This window comes from Mustela nivalis (assembly GCF_964662115.1).
Source record: "Mustela nivalis genome assembly, chromosome: 3".
Classification (NCBI taxonomy): Eukaryota; Metazoa; Chordata; class Mammalia; order Carnivora; family Mustelidae; genus Mustela; species Mustela nivalis.
Window position 1 is genome coordinate 77,059,670 of NC_139022.1, and position 25,540 is coordinate 77,085,209.

The 25,540-nt window shown below is 39.7% G+C and overlaps 1 protein-coding gene across 2 annotated transcripts in view; it reads left to right on the forward strand.

Moving 5' to 3' along the window:
* ARSB (arylsulfatase B) overlaps window positions 1–25,540 on the forward strand; it is a 170,332-nt gene that overhangs the window by 85,267 nt on the left and 59,525 nt on the right. Inside the window, exons 6-7 of one of the 2 annotated variants that reach the window (XR_014310136.1) lie at window positions 21,213–23,304; window positions 23,375–24,514. Coding sequence is in view for 1 of the 2 variants with exons in the window: in XM_082724787.1 (XP_082580913.1) it covers window positions 21,213–21,283 (71 nt within the window). In the remaining variant the exon portion in view is untranslated. Of the gene's footprint in view, window positions 1–21,212; window positions 23,305–23,374; window positions 24,515–25,540 lie in introns of those variants that run through there. The other variant, XM_082724787.1, reaches the window with a different exon arrangement.

Consider the following 25,540-nt stretch of genomic DNA (forward strand, 5'->3'; position numbering starts at 1 on the left):
ACTGACTGACTAGTCCCTAGGGGCCAGGAGGGGACACTCTCCTCATGCTCTCTCCACTCCAGATGCCTCATCTCAGAACTAATAAGGTTTCTTTTTTTTTTTTTTTTAAGATTTTATTTATTTATTTGACAGAGGGAGAGAGAGATCACAAGTAGGCAGAGAGGCAGGCAGAGAGAGAAGAGGAAGCAGGCTCCCCGATGAGCAGAGAGCCCGATGCGGGGCTCGATCCCAGGACCCTGAGATCATGACCTGAGCCGAAGGCAGAGGCTTAACCCACTGAGCCAACCAGGCGCCCCTCAAAACTAGTAAGGTTTCTATTCTTAGGAAATACGTCTCCTTAAATGGCTCAGAAAAAATTGAGTATGTATTTCAATTTATATTTCAAGACATACACACAGTGTGTATCTTTGTGTCTGTATATGTATACAGAGAGAAAAAATACAAACCGAGTCAAATATTAATAATAAGATAATCTGGGTAGATGGCATAGGTGTCGTTTTACTATTTCTTATTTTTGCAACTTTCTTTAAATTTGATATTATTGCCAAATCAAATTTAAAAAAAAGAAAATAAGTGACTGGCCACACAAGGGCCCATCTTTCCACAAAGCTAACTGACAGGAGTCAAGTAGTTGATGTCTTCCTTAAAGTATTCCCTCTTCAAATCACTAGTCTACTCTGCCCCCAAATCCCAACCCAGACCCACTTTATTCATTTATGTTAGCTACCTGGTCTGTGTAGACATTTAGGTTTCTAATCCACAGTGCACAGTCTGGATATACCATCATTTAACCAATCCCAAGTGCTAGATTTACTGGTTACCTCTAAATTTTATATTATCAAATTTTATGTAAGTGATACTCAGTATTAAAAATAGTAGGGTTTGGGGTGCCTGAGTGGCTCAGATGGTTAAGTGTCTTAGTTCATCTCAGCTCAGGTCTTGATCTCAGGGTCATAAGTTCAAGTGCTACACTGGGCTCTACCCTGGCCAGGGAGCCTCCTTAAAAATAAAAATAAAGAGGCGCCTGCATGGCTCAGTGGGTTAAATCCTCTGAGCCACGCAGGTGCCTCTTTATTTTCATGGTGGGGGCACCTGGGTGGCTCAGTGGGTTGAAGCCTCTGCCTTTAGCTCAGGTCATGATCTCAGGGTCCTGGGATTGAGCCCCAAGTTGGGCTGTCTGCTCAGCGGCGAGCCTGCTTCCTCCTCTCTCTCTGTCTGCCTCTCTGTCTACTTGTGATCTCTGTTTATCAAATAAATAAATAAAAATCTTAGAAAAATAAAAATAAAAACACAAATAAAAATAAATAGTGGGGTTCGACATAAGATTGCCTTATGCAAAGGAAGTTTGATAGCTATTAAAGTTTTAACACTGAAGTTTAAAATTTCCTGTGAGCTTAGGAATGGATGAAAGGAGCTTTCGGCAGGGCTGTTCAGCCTCTCACAAGCATGGAGTCTGTTCGTTTCTTTGTAATTAATCTCATCCAGGAGGTGAGACAGAGGAAGGTCTTCACTTCCTGTAGACCCAGGGGAAAATCTGATTTGTATCCTTGTTCTTTCAATGATTCTGCAACTCAAAGTTCCCAAGTTTTCTTTAGAAAATTTACCAAATTTAAAAGATCTTTCCTCAAAAAGCAAAATTTGAAGCATCAGGAAGCTCCTTCTTTACCTTTTCCTACTTTCCAACTATTATCTCAGTCCTTCTTATAAATCATTCTATTTGCAGGGGTGGAAATCCTAACCGGCCCCAAATTGTCTCCTCCTGTTCTTGCCTGAGAAGTTGGTTTTTCACTTTAGATTTGATGACCAGTTTATGATTTGCCATTTAAAGAGAGCTCAGCCATAACCATGTCATCGAACAGCTAAGACAAGAAATAAATAAAAGGTTTTCTCTCATTAGTTGTTTTGAAAGTTTATACTCATTATTTGCTCATTCATACAAGATGATATTTTTCTTTTTCTTTAAAATATTTCTGCCCCTACTTGTGATTTAAACGGGAGATGTACACGTGTTCCTTGGTCACTCTATTTTTAATTTAAAATTTCCTTGAGTGTCAGTAATATATACTCACTGAGGTTAATTGGCAAAGTACTGGCAATAAAATAATCACCCAAATGTTACCTGGAAACATGCTACCACAAACATGTGTCATATTTCCTTAAAATTTTTCTTCCTGGCATTTTTTTACTACCTCTTTTTTTCCCTCACTTAACACATCATCACTTTTGATCATGTCATTCAAGAAACTCGTTGCAAACATTATTTCAGTGACTGCATATTCTGTCAGATACCCTGACACACTTAATCATTCCCTTAATATAGATGGTTGATTTTTATTTTTTTATCATTAACACCAGAGTAAAGAATTTCTTCATGAAATCCCTGTCTATATTTTAGATTTTTCCCCTTAGATAGAAATTATTGAAAATTAAATTGTTAAACTAGAGAATGACTTCTACATATTGACTTTTTTTTCTTGTGTTGCTGTGGAACACAGACCTTGAAAATGTCTGCCTGATTTTGGAGAGTGAAGAAGATAGGTGTCAAGTTAAATCTGAGGTCAATTTTGTTAAAATGTTTCTATATTTCATCATTCAATGGTGAGGCAACAAGTAGCAACCAGAGATGTCTGTTCAAGGGACATGTTGGGTGATTTATGTTCTGTCATCCACTTAAACCCATCACCTCACACTTTTCTCTCCTCTGACTGACTTACAACTGGCGAATTCATAATGTGAGGAAAAGTAATATAGCTTAACTTCATTTTTCTAGCTCTATTGAGGTATACATGATATAAAACATATTGTAAATTTAAGATGTACATCATAATCATTTGATACACGTATATACAGGAAAGTGGTCCCCCGAGTAAGGTTAGTTAACCGGTTGGTCACCTCTCCTAGTTAACTATTTTTATGTGTGCAGGGAGAACATTTAAAATCTCCTCTCTCAATAACTTTCTAGTATATAATACCCTATTGTTAGCTATAGTCAGCATGCTGTACATTAGACCCTCAGAACCCACTCACCTTAGAGCTGGAAGTCTGTACCCATTGACCAACGTCTCCCCATTTCCCCTACCCTGCAGGCCCTGGCAACGAGGATTCTACTTTCTGTTTCTAAGAGTTCCAGCTCCACCCACTTTTGTTTTTTAGATTCCGCATATATGAGATATCTTACATCATTTAGAGATGATCATTTTGAAAGCATTTGACAGACATTATAACATTAACATTGTGTTCCAAGAAAGTACCAATGTACTCTTACTCTACTGGTGTATGAGAATTCTCATCTCCTTCACAAATTTTCCTTATATAGCTTTTAAAAACATCTTTGTTAAATATCATAAGCAAAATCATCTCATTTTAACATGCATTTTTTGGTTATTAAAGAAATTAGTTTGTATATGTTTTATATTCCATTTGTATTTTCTCTTTTGAAAATGTTTGTGACTTTTCTACATTGATTTAATGAAGTTTGTGTTTTCTTGCTGAAATCAGTTTCTTTTTTGCTTTTTTGGTCAGAAGACTTTTGCTCAGCCTGAAATACTCTAAATATTTTCTTCAAAGTGTGCTGCTTTGATTTCCTTCCATATGGTTCTTGAACTGTTTAGAGATGTGTGTTATGTGAGGTCAATATCTAATATTTATTTCTCTAGGTTTTTTTATTCATAGACCTCTTTGAGACTCTGAGAGCTGTGAATTTACACAAGAAAAGTACCTAAACATATGCACAAAAGTTGGGAAAGAATTAATTTTTGTGATATTCAGCACTGATAATACATTCTTTCTTATGTGGCTACACATAGAAAAATATGAGAAACATTCTTTATATACCCGTCTCATAAATTTTTTCAAAGAAAATCTGTTATTTTTTTTTAAGTTTATGTAATTTTTTTTTTTTAAGTAATCTCTATACCCAGTATGGGGCTCAAACTCAAAACCCCAGGATCAAGACTTGGATGCTGTTTGGACTGAGCCAGCCAGACACCCCTCTCTCATTAATTTTTAATGCAAAGATTAATACCTTCTTTATGATAAGAAGGAAATAGAACAAAAATTTCCAAGCAAAGCCAAACTTGAACTTCAATTTCAGCTAATCGCTAATTGCACTGTGAAAGCTGTTGCAGTTTCTCTTAAAGAAGCAGGAGAAAGGTTTGAGTGGTTTTATATGATAACATATGAGTCATACTTGACATCCAGTTTTGATTTTGGCTTTGTTTTGTTTTGGTGGCAAAAGTGTTGTAAAATCCTGGCTTGCAAAAGTATACCATAGCAAATGGAGTCAAAACTTTTTAGTTCACTTTGCCAAATAAGGGTAGGCTTAAGTTGAGAAATAGTTGCATTCAGTTGGAATTACTTCTTCTGTCCCTGGCTCACTGAGGCTGTTATCTTTGGCAAAGTCTAAGTCTTTGATGTTTGTCCACATCACCAAATTTTGGATGTTATATCCACATTTCAGTCTTAAGATTATATTGATTATGAGTAACCTTTAAAAGTTTGGCACGTGTTTGCTTCTGCCTGCAAAGAAATTGGAAAAAGTTTGGGCATCCTTGACTCCAGATTGGGGAAAGTCTCTCTTCAGTGTTAGAAGGATAGTGAACTCCCAGCGACCCATCTCTTATAGAACAGGAGCTCCCCATTCTTGAGCAGCATATGTAATACAGACTACAGGGCTTTAGCCAAGAGATATGGCCAAAAATATTGTCCAACTATGCTAAACCACGAGAGAGTGGGCTTTCCTTTTCTGTTTGAAAAAAAAGTAAAATGGCTGCCCATAGTTTAATTAAGTATTTTAAGACTTTACTCTGGGAATCCAGCACATTTCTATTCAGTAAGTGAAGAACTATTCTCCTTCAGTTCCTCTTTCCTGACGAAAGACTCTGAAAAATGACTCACCCCCTCTGGCCTTGAATTTGATGCTTCTCCCAGCATTAGGCAGGCCATCATTCATTCTGAGTGGCGCAACCTTTGGCGCCCATGACTGCTGACAGAGAAAGCATCCAGTCACATTGACATCTGGAGCCTCTTTCCCCAAAACATCGAAAACAAATGGACAGCCAAATGTCAGAGACACTTGATCTGTGCCCAGGGTTCTGGAACTTTCTTCCAGTCAGGTATTTACTTGGAATGCCAGTTTCAAGATAGTGCTAATTTTTGAAAATTTCAAAAGGATCTCCTGAAACAGGAATCCCACTGATAAGAGATGGCTGTGCCGTGAGCATCAGAGGTTTTGCTAGTGGTATCGTTATCAGTTCCTCTTAGACCTGCTTCCAAATATTAAAATTTTAGAAGAACTGGCTGTTCTGGAGAGAGTGACATTGTTTGCAACAGTAGCTCCTTCAACTGCTTCAGTTTTTCTTCTGTTTCAAACTACAGTGCATGTTTTCATCTGTAAAGACACAGCTTCTCCAGGTTCTTTCTAGTTCTATACAGTTTTTTCTGCCTTTCAATGTGGTAAGCAGCCTATAGGTTGTATTAAGACATTTCAAATGATCAATATCTCACAGTGTTTTTTTCTCTTGCTTTTTTAAAACTTATTTTATACTTTATTACACTTATGTAAACAAAAACAGAACCCCCTAATCATAATGGTAGGTACCTTTTTTCTTTCTTATTAATGGGAAACTCTTCATGATGTTATAACATGACAATAGTGACAAGCAAATATTATCTGATGATGTAAAATATTTTAAAAACTTAATAACTTAAAAACTTAAAACTTGGGGCACCTGGGTAGCTCATTTGGTTAAGCATCTGCTTTTGGCTCAGGGTCCTGGGATCCAGCCCTGCATTGGTCTCCCTGCTTAGTGGGGAGCCTACTTCTCCCTTTACCTCCCTGTCTGCCCCTGTGCCCACACTCTCTCTCAAATAAATACATAAAAGCTAACAGCAATAACAACCCACTATGGTTTCAATTTCAAGAGGAAAACTGAAGGAAAAATACCATGAAGGCCAGTGAAACATAATGGTCAATGAGCCAAAGGTCAACAACCTCTGAACTAAGATGATACCTCATTTCAAGTATTACCAAACAACCCAGACTGATTACTGAAAAATTATTGAATAATATTGACATCAGTAGTAGTAGTAGTAGTAGTATTGAATGTTTCTGTTTTCACTGACTTGTAGTACCACTTTAATTGTATTTTAAGTTCTTATTACTCCTGTCTTCTGTCTTGGTGCTCTCTGGTTTAGTCTGCTGACTTAGCTGTTCTCATGTTAACACTTCACTGTTGTAACGTGTAATCTGTTATAATATACATTTTAAAGTATGTTTAAATACCTGGTAGAAATAGTTATCCACGTCTCCATTCTGTTTTCTTTACAAAATTTTCTTGACTAGTCCCACTTTTTAAATTTCTTTCTGGGCTCTAGAATTATTTTGTTAAATTAAAAAAAAAAAAGCTTTTTATATACTAGGTTGAATGAGATTAAACCTGGAAAATTAAATTTGGGAAGAATGGAGATAGCAGCCTTTTTTTTTTTTTTTTGAAAGATTTTATTTTACAGACAGAGATCACAAGTAGGCAGAGAGACAGGCAGAGAGAGCGGGGAGGCATGAGAGCTGAGCAGAGAGCCTGATGCGGGGCTCGATCCCAGGACCCTGAGATCATGACCTGAGCCGAAGGCAGAGGCTTCAACACACTGAGCCACCCAGGCACCCCTTCATTTTTTTTTTTAAACATTATTTTTTCCTCTGTATTTCATGTTGGATAGATTCTATTGCTGTGCCTGCAATTTTTTTTCCTCAATCCCTAATCTTTCATTAATTCTCTTCAGTCTATTTTTCATCTCACCCTTTGTAGGTTTTCATTTCTAGAGGTTCATTTGGGTCTTTTTTATATCCTCCATGTCTCTAGGTAACTTTATGAACATACAGAATATAGTCAAAATAACTTTTTTGTCATTGTTAAAGATTTTCTTATTTATTCACTTGAGAGAGAGCACATGAGAGAGAGCGAGAGCATGAGCATGAGTGATGTGGTGGGGCGTGTGTGGGGAGGGGCAGAGGGAGGGAAAGGGAGAAGCAGGCTCCAGACTGAGTAGTGAACCTGACAGGGGGCTCGATTCCAGGACCCCAGGATCATGTCCTGAGCTGAAGGCAGACGCTTAACCAACTGAGCCCTTGAGGCGCCCCTAAAATAACTTTCAATGATTCCTGCTAATTCCAGCATCCATGTCAGTTCTGGGTTGATTATGACGGAATGATTATTCTCTCTACTATGGGTCATGCTTCCACGACTTTTAATCTTTGATTTGATGCACATAGACTTTGTGTATTTGACCTTGTTAGGTGCTAGATATTTATGTATTGTTATAAATCTTGCTTTGTTCTGAGATGTAGTTACTTAGAAACGTAGTTTGATTCTTCTGGTTGTTGCATTGTAATTTATTAGACAGGTCCAGACCTGTGCTCAGTCTAGGGCTATTTTTTCTCCACTACTGAGTCAGAACCTCCCCAGTAATCTACCCAGTGTCCTGCGAATCTGGCTGTAGGGAGCACGTGCTGGTCCCAAGTCTGTATGAACACTGGGCACTGTTCCCTTTCATCTTTTCACATGGTTCTTTCCTCAGTTTGAGGTAGTTCCCTCAACTATATCTGATCAGTGCTTAGCTAAATACTTTAAGGGCCCCCCTGAGAATCTCTTTCTGGGCAGCTTTCTCTTTGGTACTCCATCCTATGAATTTGAGATCCCTTGGTCTCTCTGGACCCTCAGCTCTGCCTCCTGAACTCGGGCAGTCCACTGGGCTATGCCTCAATTCCCATTCTCTGCACCAGGGTCTGAAAACTCTCTCACGGTGACTTTAAGCTGGGTTTAATGGTAAGATTCACCTCCTTTTTTTCCTACCCCTTAGAGATCGCTGTCCTTTGCCTGAGAGTCCCTGTTTTGAAAACTGTTATTCCATACATTCTGTCTGTTTTTCTTTAGGTTGTTTTAGGTAGGAGGTTACGTCCACCCTGCATGCTAGTCCATCTTAGCTGGAGGCAGAAATACTCAAAGAAAATTGTATTGTGTCTTTACTTTCTTGATCAATATTTTTCAGCTTATTTTCCACTTTCAAGTGCTTGTTAATTTAATCTGGGATCTTAGACCCAGCTTTCTGAAACAGACTATTATAAATCTTTTAACTCTTCTTTTCAAAAAGTTTTTTCTTCTGTATTCAACTTCGTAGTTTGAAGTTGAGAAGAGAAGTTACGTAGAGAAGAGAAGTAACACGTAGAGAAGAGAAGTAACACGTAGAGAAGTTACGTATGTTGATCTGTATGCTTAATTGTCTTTAATGTTACCAACACTCCTTTTATTATGTAGCTTTGCCATCCTCCAGTTCTTAATTTTAATAAATCTTTTGGTTGGCTGCTTTATATTTTAAAGCAATTTTCAGTAGAAGTACATAAATGATGAGGGTGTTTTGTTTTGTTTTTAAGATTATATTTATTTGAGAGAGAGTGAGGGTCCTGGGGAGAAGCAGAGGGAGAGGGACAGGCAGCCCACGGGCTAAGCCCAGAGCCTGATGTGGGACTCAATCTCAGGGCCCTGAGATCGTGATCTGAGCCGAAACCAAGAGTCAGATGCTTAGCTGCCTGAGCCACCCAGGCTTAAGGGTTTTTGTTTTTTTTTTAATCTTTCCATATGAAATATCTATTATCTTCAAACATAAATAATAATCTGACAATTCTTGCCAAATCTCTTCTCCTCAAGATTCTGTTCAATTGCTTTATTGTCTTCTGGTAAGCACCATTACAATAAAGTAAGAGTTTGCCTGCAAACAAAAAGAAAACTGAGGGCGCCTGGGTGGCTCAGTGGGTTAAGCCGCTGCCTTCGGCTCAGGTCATGATCTCAGGGTCCTTGGATCGAGTCCCGCATCGGGCTCTCTGCTCAGCAGGGAGCCTGCTTCCTCCTCTCTCTCTCTCTGCCTGCCTCTATGCCTATTTGTGATCTCTCTCTGTCAAATAAATAAATAAAATCTTTAAAAAAAAAAAAAAAGAAAACTGAGATTCTAATCTTGGTATCTGACAAGGTAGAATTTATGTCAAAATTAGTGGTAGATATAACAGTGGGGATGGTACAAATGATTTCTTCTCTGACCTAAGTGTTTAGAAGTGTGTTAATTTATAAATACATTGGGTTTTCTGTAGTTATTGATTTTTAGTTCCGTTCCGTGTGGTCGGAGGACATACTTTATATTATTGAGTGCTTTTGAATTTGACCTTGGCTCTACATATGATCTTTGTTGTTGTCCCTGCCCCTGAATTGAAAAGAATGCGTTTCTATACTTGTTAGGTATACTGTTGGGCTTTTCTTGGTGATCCAGTCAGAAAATATTTTGTTTTGGTAGATGAGTTGATGTATATTGCTATGACTGGTATTTTTATCCCTACCTTTGTTGTATCGTTTTATGTTATACTTATTCTTATCTTTGACCTTTGATTTTTTAGTTCTTTTAATATTTAGAATGATTTGTGTGCTCTTCTAGTGTTCCCCTTTATCCTAATTATCTTTTTTTTTAAGATTTTATTTATATATTTGACACAGAGAGAGAGCGATCACAAGTAGACAGAGAGATGGGCAGAGAGAGGGGGAAGCAAGCTCCCCGCTGAGCAGAAAGCCCGAAGTGGAGCTCGATTCCAGGACCCCAAGATCATGACCTGAGTCGAAGGCAGAGGTTTAACCCACTGAGCCACCCAGGCGCCCTATCCTAATATTTTTACACATTGTCCCTGATTTATGATTTTGACTTTGTGAGGGTGCAAAAGTGATACGCATTCAGTAGAAACCATACATCAAAGTCTGGCTTTTGCTCTTTTCCCAGTGTAGTAATATACGGTATGATCTCTCTTGTGATGCTGCAAGAGAGCTCCTAGCAAGCCACAGCTCCTAGGCCGCCCTGTGGTCATGAGGGTTAACAACCAATATGTTGACAGCTATTCTATTTTTCACCTGCAGTACAGTATTTATTAAATTATATAAGATATTTAACACTTTATTATAAGATAGGCTTGTGTTAGATGATCTGCCCTCATCTGAGGCTAATATGAGTGTTCTGAGCACATTTGAGATGGGCTAGGCTATGGTGTTCCATAGGTTGGGTATATTAAATGAATTTTCACTGTATTATATTTTCAATTTAAAGTGGGTTTATTAGAGGATCTGTATATAATTCTCTTAGCCCTTTTTTTTTTTTAAGATTTTATTTATTTATTTGACAGAGATCACAAGCAGGTAGAGAGGCAGGCAGAGAGAGAGGAGGAAGCAGGCTCCCCGCTGAGCAGAGAGCCCGATGCGAGGCTCAATCCCAGGACCCTGGGACCATGACCTGAGCCGAAGGAAGAGGCTTTAACCCACTGAGCCACCCAGGCGCCCCTTAGCCCTCCTTTTTTACTTAGGTTATGCTATTTGGTTTGTGAGCTTCCAATGGCATCTTTGACTCCTACCTATTACCGATAAGGAAATTAAGTAGTGTATTTAACTCAGTGCTTTTGTGTGTTTCTTCCAGTCTTATTCTTAGTTGTATGATTTCTACCTGGTCAGAACATACAATATATAGAATACTGTTCTTCTGTCCTTATTCACAATTTTGTTTTGTTCTTAGATCTACATAAATATATTCCATGCTAACCACTTCTGAATTTCTAAAATGTTCTCAATTATCTCTTAGTAGGAAGAATTAATTCTTTAATAGATTTCTCAGGATTCTTTGAATTCTTAACTATTTATTAAAGCATTTTCTACAACATAATTGAAAACAGTTCAACTGATATGAAATCCTTGTCTCAGACTTTCTTTCCTTGAATTTCTTAAAAATATTACCCCATTTTTATTTGCTTTTTATGATGCTGTTGATACATTTAATGTCAACATGATTTGATTTGATTTTTTTCAAGTGACTTCGTCTTTTTGCCTGGAGGCTCAGAAGATTTTTATTATTATTATGATTTAAAGCCTAAGACTTTTACTAGCTCTGTCTCGAAGGGAACCCTGTAAATTCTTAGATATACAGTGAATTCTTTCAATCTGTTAATTCAGATCTTTTATTTCAGAGACTTTTGAACTATAGTTTTAAATATTATATTTCACTGTTGTGTTTCTTTCTCAGGGACTGCAATTATAAATATTACTGAATCTTATTTACATGTTTTTTATTTCTGTTTCTCTCTGATCCTTTTCTTTATTCTGAATTATCTTCTCTCTTTTCATTTTTATTCTCTATATGCCTCATATACTTTCAGTTATACATGCTGGGATATATATACATACTATCCCTTCCTTTCTGAGATTTTTGTCTTTTCTTTTAGTTTCTTAGTTCAGTGTCAGAGTTTAAAATTTTTTGACTCATTTTTTTTTTTTATATTGGCAGTTGCTGATTTAACTGTGTTTAATTCATGTTGAAATAACATGTAACAGTTTTCTTCTGCATTTTGGTGCTTTTTATTCTTCTTTCTTTCTTTCTTTCTTTTTGACATAATGGGGGCAATGTTTTCATTTGCCAAAAATTTTGAATTCTCATCTCCTCTTTTTTAAACTCCTATGGTAACTTTATTTAGATGCTTTTGCTGTTCGTGTTTTCATATGTCAGCTTTTCCTGGACCTGTAATAGCAGGCATTCTAAGGGGGTGGGCTTTTGAGAGTATAATTTAGTTCTTAGTTCAAGAACACCTTCTTCTACTGCTATAGCAAAGTGCACTTTTTAAAATAAACGTTGCCCTTTTCTGGTCTGATACTAGGTTGTGTCAGTAGGACCCTGATCTTTGCCTCTTCCTTTTTCCCCTTTACCATTCACTTTCTGCAAGACACTTGTTCTTCAACTGCTCCTGTAAGATTGCTACCACCTGAGACCATCACTCTTGTCCTACGCACTGTCCAAGCCCTCCCCTTGGACTTCCCCGGGGGCCAGTCCTCTGATCCACTTGGTGTCGACCTGTATCTCAATCCTCTATCCCTGGGGTTTAATTTACCAGGTACAGTCTGAGTCCTTCCCCTCTTGTGCCCCCTCATCCTCTTTTGCATGACGCCAGCCTGACTCTGCCCTGGTTGACACTCGCACTGACTCTTCAGGTCTCAGATGATTATTTCCTCACAACCTCTCAGGGTTTAAACATGTTCTGTCTCCCACTTATGTTGTAGGCTTAGGCGAGAGAGAAAGGGAGAGAGAGAGATAAGCAGGCTCCTCACTGAGCAAGAAGCCTGATGTGGGGCTTGATCCCAGGACCTTGGGATCATGACCTGAGCCAAAGGCAGACACTTAACTGATTGAGTCACCCTTCCTTTTCCATATGGTTTCTAAAGAGAATATGTAGAGAGATTAAAATTTAGATGGCCACCATTTTTTTTGTGGAAATCTGGAAAGTCACATGTTCTTAGGCTCTTCTCCAGTTTAAGAAAAACAGCACTAGGGTGTTACATGCAACTGATGAATCACTACATTCTATCCCTGAAACTAATAATAGAGTGTATATTAGCTAAATTGAATTTAAATAAAAAGTTTTTTTTTAAAAGCCGTAGGAACTATAAAGAAGCATTGTAAGTATGGTTGACGAAATAAGGATGGTAGAGTATTCTAACCAGTAGCCCTGCATTCAAAGACTGCCATCTGAATAGGTATGTGTTTTTAAGTCAAAGCAAAATATTTAAGGAATGATGTATTTTTTTTTTTTTAATTCTCTACTTTACCAACCTTTTTTATAAAACAGCTTCTACACTGGGGCACCTGGGTGGCTCAGTCAGTGAAGTGTCTGCATTTAGCTCAGGTTATGGTCTTGGGGGTCCTGGGATTGAGTCCCGCATCGGGCTTCCTGCTCAACGGGAGTCTGCCTCTCCCTCTGCCTCTGCCCCTTCTCTACCGCTTGTGCGCGTGCTCTCTCTCTCTCTCTCAAATAAATGTCTTTAAAAAAAAAAGAGAGAGAGAGAGCTTCTACCCTAAGTCCGCAATATGTAGCGCTCTAAGGGTTGGTTCAGATTTGGGTTTTGTTTTTTTTTGTTGTTGTTTTTTGTTTTTTTGGTTTTTTGGTTAGGTGACCTCTCATGCAAGGATACTACATGTTATGCCTCGTTTCTTCTGTTTCCTCTTGTGTAGTCTAGTGTTTGCTGCCTGGGTGGACATAGAGGGGGATGTAGTTGGGAGTGAAGGAAGAAAAACCTGATGGGCTAGTTCTGAAGACAGCTCTTAGGAGATCATTGACCCTTTTTTCTTTAGGGCAACCTCGGAGTCCCATAGCTAGAAGTAGACAAAGCGAATCTGTCTTTTTTCTGTTTTCTTTGGGATCAGGTTTTGATTCTTATGGTAGAATCCAAGAATGTGTTGTTAATCTCTTCAACACTGGCATTAGTGAAAATCCCCTGGAGACTTTGGCATCTGGTCTTCTCTTTAGTTTCCAGCGCTCTTGCCAGTTTTCATCTTTTTGTAATTCTTCATGGGTATTATCATAGAAATTGGAAGAAAGGCATATTAGGCCTTGCTAGTTTGCCCTGATACTAACCCAGAAGTCCTACTAATTATTTTTCAGTAATGAATAGGAAAAGACTATACTTAAGGGAGTGATTCAGTTATTCTTAATACTACTTATTTCTTAAGTAGCCTACTTTAAAAATTTAATAAGATTTCTTAATAAAAATATCCATGAAAATAATCTCTCCATATATAACTCTATGTCAAATGAATTTAAGTTATATATTTCCTCACCAAATTTAGTCAAAATCTTATAATTTCCATGCCTAAACTCTTTATTCATGGTTATGTTTGCATGTTAAAATGGCTTTTCAAGGAGCATGAGATTTACAGAAACCTTATATCACCTGAACCCACATAACAAGGAAAAGAAGCCCCACCAGGAATTTCACTGGTACACTGACCCTTGAACAACACAGGTTTGAAACTGTCTGCGTCCACTTATACATGGATTTTTTAATACAAATACAGTATAGTACAGTAAATGTATTTCCTTATGGTTTTCTTTTTTTTTTTTTTTAAGATTTTACTTATTTATTTGACAGAGAGAGAGATCACAGAGAGGCAGAGAGATCACAGAGAGGCAGGCGGGAGGAGGGAAGCAGGCTCCCCGCCGAGCAGAGAGCCCGATGTGGGGCTCGATCACAAGACCCTGAGATCATGACCTGAGCCAAAAGCAGAGGCTTAACCCACTGAGGCATCCAGGTGCCCTTCCTTACGATTTTCATAATGGCATTTCTTTTTTTCTAGTTTACATGATTGTAGGAACACAGTATATAATACACATAACATTAAAAATATATGTTAATCCACTGTTTATGTTATCGGTAAGGGTTCTGATCAGTAGTAAGCTACTAATAGTTAGTTTTGGGGGGAGTCAAAACTTGTACATGGATTTTTGACTGCCCAGGGGGTCAGCGCCCCTAACCCTTACATTGTTGGAGGATCAATTGTATAATGGCTAAAAAATGTGAACTCTGTGGTTAGATCTGATTCAAATCTTATCCTCCCCATTTATTATTTGTGTGACCTTGGGCAAGTTACTTAACAGTTGCATCTGTTAGTTCCTTCCTGTGTAAAATGTAACTACCTAACTCATAGGCACTTAGGTGAGGGTTTAGTGAAGAGTATGTATAAAACACCCAGCACAGTGCCTGGAACACAGTCATGACTCAGTAGCTTGAGATGAAGATAGTAACAATGATGACATTGCTCATGAAGAGATGACAGGATGGACATTACTCTGGGTGTGTCTTGAATTTTTTAAAAATTATTTTTATCAACATATAATGTATTATTTGCCCCGGGTTACAGGTCTGTGCATTGTCAGGCTTACACACTTCACAGCACTCACCATATTGTGAATTTTTTAATCAGTAACTTTTTTTTTTTCCCAAAATTTCTTCTCAGAAAATATCATCATGGCTATTTCTGTTTCTGAAAATTTGATACTGCTTTTTAGGGTGTGTCTTTTATGACAGATGGCCAGCAGCTCATTGTAAAATGAATATGGGATATAAAAGCATTTCATTTATTTATGGGAAATATTTTATTGCCCCACCCTTCAACTAGTTGGAAAATGAAAGTCAAAAACTGGAAACTCTATTTATAAATGGACAGGGCTGTGATCTCAGTGTCTGAAACTGTAGACTTTGAGAAAATATTTATAACATATTGGAAACTAGTTACTGATCAGTGTCTTCTTGCCCTATTATTTTTAAAGCTAATCCAGAGAATATGAAATTTGAGGTCAATTAATATTGAATACTAAAATGTCATCAAAGTTAATTAACTTGGGGATGCCTGGCTCAGTGGGTTAAACATCTGCCTTCGACTCTGGTCATGATCCTGGTGTACTGGGTTTGAGCCCCACACTGGGCTCCCTGCTTGATGGGAAGCCTGCTCCTCCCCCTGCTTGTGCTCACTCACTCTCTCTCTCTGATGAATAAATAAGTAAAATATTTTTTAAAAAGATATTTAACTGTATACCATTTTATACACGTTTGTAAGAGAAGAAGATGGAGAAAAGGATTCTGTCTCTTGTTAATAGAGGCATTTGAAGTTACTAGAGATATTTGGTAATGGAGTCTTAAAGATAAGCTGAATGAATGGAAATGTAGGACATTCAAGGAGAAACTGAGGCCATGTCTGCATCTTGCTAAGAAGACAAATTTAAATAGTGGCTAGAAGTGAGGAATTCAGGAGTCAGTCTGAAACTCTGCCCGAGTTTCAAAGCCAATTCCATCCCCTGTTCAACCACATGATCCTGTAAGTCACTTAACTGGTCTGTGCCTATGTTATACCTGTGTCGCAGTGTCAAGGATTCAATATGATAATATGGGCAAAGCATTTAAAATGATACGTGGCACATAATCAATGCTCATTAATACCTGGCCAAAACAAGGAAACCCCCAGATCACTCCAGTGTAGTTGTTATGGGCATGGATGAAACCTGCCCATTTCACCGGTTTAGAGATGGCTTTCTGTCCTTAGTGGTCAATGTGAACAACATGTTGTAGTTCTTTTTCTTTACGTATTTATTTGCCTACTCCTTGCCATTGTCATTCATTTAAGCTGGGTGTCTAGTGAGCATCGTGCAATAAGGATCCTTGAACAGTCCCATAGTTGCCTACCTTCAGAAGCTTATTGGAGGGGCGCCTCTGTAGCCCAGTTGTTAAGCATCTGCCTTCGGCTCAGGTCATGATCCCAGGGTCTGGGGATCGAGCCCCACATCTGGCTCCCTGCTAGGCTGGAAGCCTGCTTCTCCCTCCCCCACTCCCCCTGCTTGTGTTCCCTCTCTTGCTGTCTCTCTCTCTCTGCAAAATAAATAAATAAGATTTTTTAAAAAGAAAGAAAGAGAAGAAAGAAACTAATTAGAACACACTGCTTTGTTCCTATCACTCTGGAGCCCGAACATTTGCCATAGTAAAAACCCATGCTACCTTGTGGTAATAAAACAAGGTCATTGCATTAACTTGTATCATTGTTGGAAAATCATTTCCCATGAACATCATCCGTCATCATTCAGAGATTTAAACGCCACAAATGGAATCCACAGTCTAACAAAGATAGTGTTGCTTGTACAGCAAACTATACCACATCTGAAAAATAGGGGAAAATCCCTGGATAACAGATGATGCTGTATCTTTTTTATATGCAGTTCATGGTGAGTAGACTGTGTGACTTAGCTATATTTGACACACATTTCTAAAATGAGACTCTCACATGGAAGGGAATATTGTAACATGTCTTAGAAATTAAAGTTATCTTTGGGGTAAATACCCAGGAGTGCAATGGCATAACAAATAGCATGGAGGACAAGGGGTGTTAGAGAAGAGAAGGGAGTTGGGGTAAATTGGAAGGGGAGGTGAATCATGAGAGACTAGGGACTCTGAAAAACAATCTGAGGGGTTTGAAGTGATGGGGGGGTAGGAGATTGGGGTACCAGGTGGTGGGTATTATAGAGGGCACGGATTGCATGGAGCACTGGGTGTGGTGAAAAAAAAATGAATACTGTTTTTTCTGAAAATAAATAAATTAATTTTTAAAAAAGCATATGGTATGTCTTTCTCTGACTGGTTTGCTTCACTTAGCATTATGCTCTCTGAATTCATCCATATTCTAAAAAGTGAGCTTTTATTCATTTTTATGACTAATATTTCATTGACTGAAATATGTGTGTGTGTATATAGATATAGATAAATTGTCTTCCTTATCAATTCATTTATTGATGGACGTTGGATTGCTTCCATAATTCAGCTATTGTAATTAACTTTGCAATAAACATAGCAGTGCATTAAAAAAAACAAAAGAAATTAAAGTTATAACTACACCAGTATATTTCATGAGGGGAATTATTGCCAGCAAGAAGAATGGATGGGAATATTAATGTCTCCTTGTATCTACATATTATTCTTTTTTAAAAAAATATTTTATTTATTTATTTGACAGAGAGAGATCACAAGTAGGCAGAGAGGCAGGCAGAGAGAGAGGAAGGGAAGCAGGCTCCCCACTGAGCAGAGAGCCCAACTCGGGGCTCGATTTCAGGACCCTGGGATCATGACCTGAGCCGAAGGCAGAGGCTTTAACCCACTGAGCCACCCAGGAGCCCCTCTACATATTATTCTTAAATCTGTGTCTCGGGTTATAGTCTTGTAATTTTGGTTATGTTATTTCCATGTCTGTAGAATGAGGATCCACATTTTGCAATAAAAGTTGTTCTTGTTTTTAAGCTGTCGGCTTATTCAGCACATACTCTATACCAAACTTTATGTCGGTGTGCTTTATGTACACTGCCTCATTTAATTCTCCTAACAATTCTGGAGAATCGGATACTTTTATCCACATTCTGCTGGTGAAGAAGAAAGGCTCTAGTTTATATAACCTTGTGGACTTGAGATGCAGACCCTGAAAGCCTGTGCCATTAAAGACAGTGCAGGACTGCATGTGAGAGAGTGAGGCCTTTAGAACTGGTTGGGAGGAGGACCATAAATTACTAAAAGAGCTCAGTGTCCACTTTCTAGTACTTTTGTTATATGGAAATATGACTTGGGAACAGTATAATATACAAATAATCATGAAATGCTGCAGTATTGGTAGCATTACCTATAAATGCATAGGTATGTATAGAAGATAGAAGCTAATACCTGGTATAATAGAGCAATAATGAGTCCCATAAGCATTTATGAGTTTGATGAAGCCACTGTTTATTTGTAAGATTATGATCACACAGTTGATGTTGTTGAAAACTGTCACAAACAGGCAAAGTGGGTTTTTTTTTCCCCATCTCACTTCAGTGCAGGAAGAAATTGTATCATATGCAAAAAGAGATATGTTCAAAGTACTTATATCCCTATACAGAGGCAAGTTAAAGGGACTGATTGTAGGAAGTTATCAATGGTTCTCCTCTTTCTGAGGAACTAGGACTTCCTTTCAAGGGGAAGCCATTGTAATTATACATGGACTCATTACCTTAGTGTCCTAGGAGCTAGTCACCCATCTTTTCCTCTCTAGAAGAAAACGAAGAATTTAGAACATATAATCAAATGTGTTGATTTCACAGAACAAGGCTCAGGATTAGCGATTCTCACCCTGAGCTGTGTGTTAGCATCAGCTGCATATGTGACAAAGGTATCAAGATAATTCAATTGGGAAGGCATAATCTTCACAATAAATGGTACTGGAATAAGTGGATATCCAATGCAAAAGAATGAAATTGGATCCCTACCTCACAGCACACACAAAAATTAACTTAAAATGGACCAGAGACCTCGGGAATTTGGGAGCTCAGTTAGTTGGGCAAGTCAACTCTTGGTTTCACTTTGGGTCATGATCTCTGGGTCCTGAAACCAAGCCCCATGTCAGGCTCCATGCTTAGTGGGGAGTCTACTTCAGGATTCTTTCTGTCCCTCACCCCTCCCCCTGTTTGCTGTCTTTCTCTAAAATAAATTTAAAAATAAGTAATTCTTTTTATTTTTTTTTTAAAGACTATTTATTTATTTGACAGAGAGACATCACAAGTAGGCAGAGAGGCAGGCAGAGGGAGAGGAGAAGCAGAGAGCCTGATGCAGGCCTTAATCCCAGGACCTTGAGGTCATGACCTGAGCCGAAGGCAGAGGCTTTAACTCACTGAGCCAGAATTTTAACCTGCAAATTTTACTTAGCTGAACCTATATTTCATTAGTAGTATTAACTTCTGAACAATGTGAAAACTTCATAGAATGCATTCATTCTGATTTCCCCTCCTGACTTACTCGCTGTTATTATCATCCAGATCTTAACTCTATTTGCATTAAACCCACAAATTAGACCCCATCTGCATCATCAACATCCTGTTTGGATTTTCTCACATTCAGCATTTTGTTTGCTAATCATCCCTTCTTGCGTTCAGAGCTTCTGGAATCAAATCCTAGTTCCTGTCAAATTGGACTCGTTGGCAGTCTTCATCATAATCAGATAATTGCCTCAAGAAGAAAATGAGAAAATTCCTGGGAAATATGCCCCCTCCCCAACAGTGCTGCATCCTGTGCCCCCAGGACTAGGGGCATCCCTGTGGATTCCCTCCCACTCTCTAATTAGGGTGTTTTATGGAGTAGAGAAGAGCAAGGAAATCTGAAAGCATACAAAAGTTAAATACATTCAGTTTGAAGAGCTGTCATGTTTTTCTGCGATCATATTCTTCTTACCTTTTTTTACTATTAGAATTAACTTTATTTGGGGGGTGCTGGGTAGCTAAGTTGGTTAAGCATCTGACTTGATTTTGGACCAGTTCATGATCTTAGGGTTGTGCGACCAAGCCCTGAGTCTGCCTCCGCTGGGTGTGGAGCCTGCTTAAGATTCTTGCTCTCCCTCTCCCTCTGTGCACCGCCCACCCACACTTTAAAAAAATCTTTATTTTGTAGTATAATGGTGATGTAGTTGAAGTTTGGGGGTTTTTTAAAATTAGATTTTGTTTTAAAATTTTTTTCTTGGTGAATATAACATGGCCAATTACAACCCAGATTTTTTAAAATTTTCTGGACTTGAAATCCCAAGCCACTGCTGAAGACAGCTACCTGTGATTTTGAGGTGTGGATACTGGGTCACCTGAAAACATGTCCTCATGGTTACATCAGGGACCTTAATGGTTTTTCAGGTGTATACAAATCCTACAGTGTTAATAGTACTTTGCAACCTTTTATTAGGTTATCAAGCAGTCCTTAGTACTCTCCCAACATCTAAAATTATTTTTTACATAAGGCTGAGTGTATACTAGCAAAATGTCCTGGGTACATCATGTACACCCCACATACATTTGGTGATGGTAATGTTCCCAATTTTTTTTGAAGATTTTATTTATTTGAGAGAGAGAGAATGAGCAGGAGGGAGAGGGAGTGAGAAACTGAAGGAGACTCCACACTGAGCACAGAGCCCAATGCGGGCCTGGATCCCATGACCTCCAGATCATGACCTGAGCCAAAATCAAGAGTCAGACGCTTAACCGACTGAGCCACCCAGGTGCCCTAATGCTCCCAATTTTTTCAGAACACTATTTTGAGAGTCACATGATCTAATATTTGGCCAATACCTTTGTCTGCCTTCCTCATATCATAAGGGGTTGGACTGTGATCCCCAAGTTTCTTTTCACCATTAACATAGGTTGTGACTGTAGTATTGATGCCACTGTCCTGGTAGATGTTCTGTCCTCATCTCCCCTGAACGGTTAATGTGAAGTATACACAGAATGACTTGAGTTCTCTTTCCCCCTTTCTTTAAAAAATTTTTAAAGGTTTTATTTATTTGACATAGAGATAGCACAAGTAGGCAGAGAGGCAGGCAGAGGAAGAAGGAGTAGCAGGCTCCCCACTGGGCAGGGAACCCGATGTGGGGCTCGATCCCAGGAACCTGGGATCATGACCGAAGCCGAAGGCAGATGCTTAACCGACTGAGCCATCCAGGTGCCCCTCTCATTTCCGCTTTGTAAAGAACGATCATGCATAAATACAGCCACAACATGTATTGCAAAGGGTCGCAGTTAAGAGTATCGTTTAATTGTCATATGCTTGACACTGACCATTTTATTAGATGTTCAGTCATTACTATAATGTAGACAAATAATAATGAGTTAAAGATGCACCAACTACAGACTTTAGAGATCTCTGAATTCATAACAAAGTTGTTAATTGGCAAGCTTGTTATTTCCTATAAGTACAAGGGAAGGAAGTATTAAAAGTCATCATCTTAATTTAAGAGAGGAAATTAATGTTTCCTAAAAAATTCTCTTCTAGCGAAGGAAGCCCATCCCCCAGAATGGAGCTGCTGCATAATATTGACCCGAACTTTGTGGATATTTCACCATGTGAGTACCTCATTTATTGCTACTAAATTCAATCGCTTTAGCTCCCGAAGACATTTTATGGCCTAGTGTGTCTCCAGCCTCACTTCATCCTTTTCTAGGATCCTTTTCCTGAGTTTGCGCTCAGGACAAACAGTTCTGCGTAATACCAGTTCTGCTGACCTCGCTGTCACTTTGGTGCCCTGGAGAGTAGATGCTGTTTTTCTCTCTGCACTTACTGGCTATATGACCGTCACGCCATTCCATCTCCCTGCTTCCACTTTACCATAGGCTCTCATGGCTCCTCCTCCCTGGGAATGTCATGTTGTTGTTGTTGCTGTCTTCTCACGTGAGAGCTCCAGAGCCGCCTTCAGGGAACCCAAGATCAGATAAGCCGCCACATCGTGCAGTGGAGCTGGCCAGGTGCTGCCCAGCACCTGCGTATCCCAAGTGTGGCTCCCCTAGCAATCCTCGAAGTCATTTGGCTTGATTTTGTGTTTTGCCTAAGTTAAGCAATAGGTTCATTCTTTCTTCAAGGAAAGAAGCCATTTTGGCTCTCAGATCACAACAGATTGTAATAGTCCTGTTTAAATTCCATGCTAGTAGCCCTGTGAACCCTAGCCTGGTGAGTTTGGGTCTGGAAAGCCTTAGCTTTTAGGCCCTTTGTCCTGCCTCCCTCATTAAGCGTCATCTGAAGACTCTTCACAGGAACAGGGCTCTTCCATTTCATTCATTCCCTTGGGCGCTGACATTCCTTCTTTTCTAGACATATGGCCACACCCTTCTTTCCTTCATTCTGTCGTTCAGGCTTTCCTGACTTTGTCCTCTCCAGTCTGTGCCGCAACTTGCCCCGGGGTTTCCCTGCGCAGACAACAACCTCACACTGGTTGTGTGTCAATGGGCACTTGAGCCCCTGCTCTCCGCACCAGCCACCTCCAGCCAGTCCTTGCCCTGCTAGACACATGCAGATCATCCTGTTTTGTCTTGAATATGCTTTTCTCTGTGGCTGAAACACCTTTCCCTGCCCTTCCACGATTTTTCTCCATCCCTTAAAACTCAACATAAATGTCCCATGTATGCGAATGCTTCTTGGAACCCCAGAATATCCTTCCTCAGCAGCCTTTTGTGTGTATCTGTGTGTAGAGCCTTCAGCAAATTCTCTTGTATGTGCCTTCATTTCCCACCACGGTGAGAGCTCCTGGAAGTCAGGATCTGTGTCTTATTTATCTTTTCATCCTTGTAAGTTAACATGAATACCCAGCAGTGGGTAGGCCCTCAGTGATGATTTCTTGACTAAATGGAAGATTGCTGGGATAGAATTAGCACCCAAGTGGAAAGAAAACGGCCTGAGGCAGGTCGGGATGGATATAGTATGGAGAAACTGCTATTTCTCTCACATGTCAGTGAGAGAGGCAGGGTGGTTGTAGGTGTGTTTGGTAGCCACTAGCCATAGGTGGCTTTTAAACACTTGAAATGTAGCTAATTGTGAATTTAGATGTGCTGCAAGTATAAAATACACATCAGATTGTGATGACTTAGTAGGAAAATGTGAAATATATCATAATATATACTTATACTCATTGAAATGGCAATATTTTTGATATGTTGAATTAAATTTATTATTAATTTCCCATGTTTCCTTTTCCCTTTGTGGGTTGATAGAGAATTCTATGTGGATAGAGAATTCTATGTGGTTGATAGAGAATTTAAAATTACTTGTGAGTTTGCTTTGTATTTCTAGTAGTCTAGAAGGATTGTTGTGGCAGGTGCTGGGCAGTAATTGGATCAGCTGTGTAGGAGGAGCACAGACCCATGACTACTTACGGTGGCCACGACCTCCGTGGTTTCTAACCTTTTCTGTGCCCCCGCACACCAAAGGGGTGTGACACATTCTAGTCTATAATTGGCTCACTAGAGCAGTGATTCTTAACCAGTGATCCCAGAATTTCCAGGGGTGGCCAGAAGGAAAGAGGAGAGGCAGGAAGGGTTTGTGAAACTTCTAGGTAGTTTAATGCCCTGAGAAACCCGGTATGACATCCAAGGAGGCACTGAAGAGGCTGCACACATTGTAATGGTTGTCAGCTGGCCTTACCGAGTTCCATCTATGAAAGAAAGGCCTTCCACTTACCAAGCTGAATTTTTCTTAGCATCAGAAGCTGTGGGGGGTGAGGGAGGTGGTGCCTGGGTGGCTCAGTTGGTTAGGTGTGTGAATCTTGATTTGGGCCCAGGTCATGCTCTCAGGATCGTGAGATGGAGCCTCATATTGGGTTCCATGCTCAGCTGGAGTCTGCTTAACATTCTCTCTCTCCCTCTGCCTCTGCTCCTCCCCACCACTTGCAGGTGCGTGCTTTTTCTCTTGGAAGGGAGGGAGGGAGGGAGGAGGGAATAGGGAGGGTAAGAGAGAGGGAGGAAGGAAGAAAGAAAGAAAACAAACAAAACTGGGAGCTTGAGTTCTGTATTTCCGTGTAACCCAGCCACGGCACTGCTGGCTGCTGGGCTTCTAGCACAACCTGCTCTGGTTTTTGCGATCTTCCCACGGGGCCCCAGCTCAGTCCCAGCACGGGCACAAGTTTTCTCCCATATAAAAGTTAAAGGAGGGCACGGAAATCAGAAGAGAGAATCATTTTACTTTTGCCACCCATAGATTATAAGGCCTTAAACAAGTCCCTCGACTTTTCTTCAACTCAGTTTCCCAAATATTGAATTATGGACTTACAATGACCCTTTACTGCTGTCCCAAGTTCAAGGACATTTTTCTGGCCTTCTGCAGCCCCCAGCCCCTCCCTGAAGCCTACTCCAGACCTCACTGTTGGCCCTCCCTGCCAACCAGGACTCTTGCTCTGACTCCTGCTTATAATGAGGGACATTGTCTGCTGTTGGCGTCAACACACGACCACATTCATTGTTGGTCTGCATTCACTTCTGTCTCTGCCTGCAAGCAGCAAAGTGCCCCTCCCGCCACCTTGTATACAACACCTCAAGCTTTTCTCCCCAGTTCTTATATTCATTTCCATCCACTGTGCAATAGAAGCTAAAATAAGGAGAGCTATCTTTGGGGGAACCCTGCTTCATAGGAGGATGCTGCCAGCCCATTTCCTTTAATAGGCAGTTAATTTGGGGGTGGGGTGGATGAAATCTAGCTCTAAGAAAATTTGTATTTATAGGACAACAACCAAGTCTGTGAATCCTATTTATAGCGTATGTTTTATGAATATGTTCTAGAGGCTTTGCGGAATAAAATCATTTAGCAGCCAATCTAGAGTGTAAATTACAGATTGACCGTTGAGTCAGTGTTATCCCAGGACGGTGTCTTTGGTTTCTAACTCCAACACTTCCTAGATTGTTTGTCCTTACTAGAGCACAGGAGGGTGACATCCCATCTCTACCTTCCCAACAACCACTTTACCAGTTTCCTCACCTGTGAAGCAAAGATTGAATTAAATGGTGTCTCAGGTCCCTTCCACCTTCAACATTCTGTGGGTCCTTATATAAATAAGACCTCAAAGGAGCAAAGCTGCTGACTCAGTTTCTCTCCTTTTCCACCCCGCGCTCATTACTAAGCAGTGACGTAGCCAAAGGTGTCGTTGTACACGGATAAATACAAGTGAGAATGTTAGAAACATTATAAGTGCTAGAGTAATTTGAATTGTAGGATTTCGTTATTACTACATCCTGCCCACTTTTCTGTTCCCCATTCTAAAACATCACTGCATCAATCCACTTTTCCGTCTGCCCTCTCCCCTTTAGTGGGTCTTGTTGGGGGTTGTAGACCAATGTCTCATCCTATCATGATTCAGAGGAACAAGCATTAGACATTTCCTGGCAGAGCCCTATCTTCTAAGTAGTACCACATCCTCTCAGAAGCTGGCCTTTTGGGGTAGAGCAGCTTTACCCCCTCCCTCTTACTCTAAGAGTACAGGGCGTCCCCTCTACTGGTGGAGTTCAGTCTTTTTTCATGGCCGCAGACCCTTGGTACATTGTAGGTTGGCTATGAATACTAAAGATATTCTCAGAAGACCGGGACAGACAAAGACACGCACCAAGGTTGTAGCATTTCCCACAGACCAGGAGATTCTGCAGTAAAGCAGAAACAGACTCAAAGAACCACAGCTCACACCCACTAGGATGGCTACTATGAAAAGTAAAAAAAGAAAGGAAGAAAGAAAAAAAGGAAGGAAAATAACAAGTGTTGGTGAGGATGTGGAGAAATGGCACCACTTAGGCGCATTGGTGGGCATGTAAAGTGGGAATGCACAGCTGGTGGGACAAAAGGATAAATAA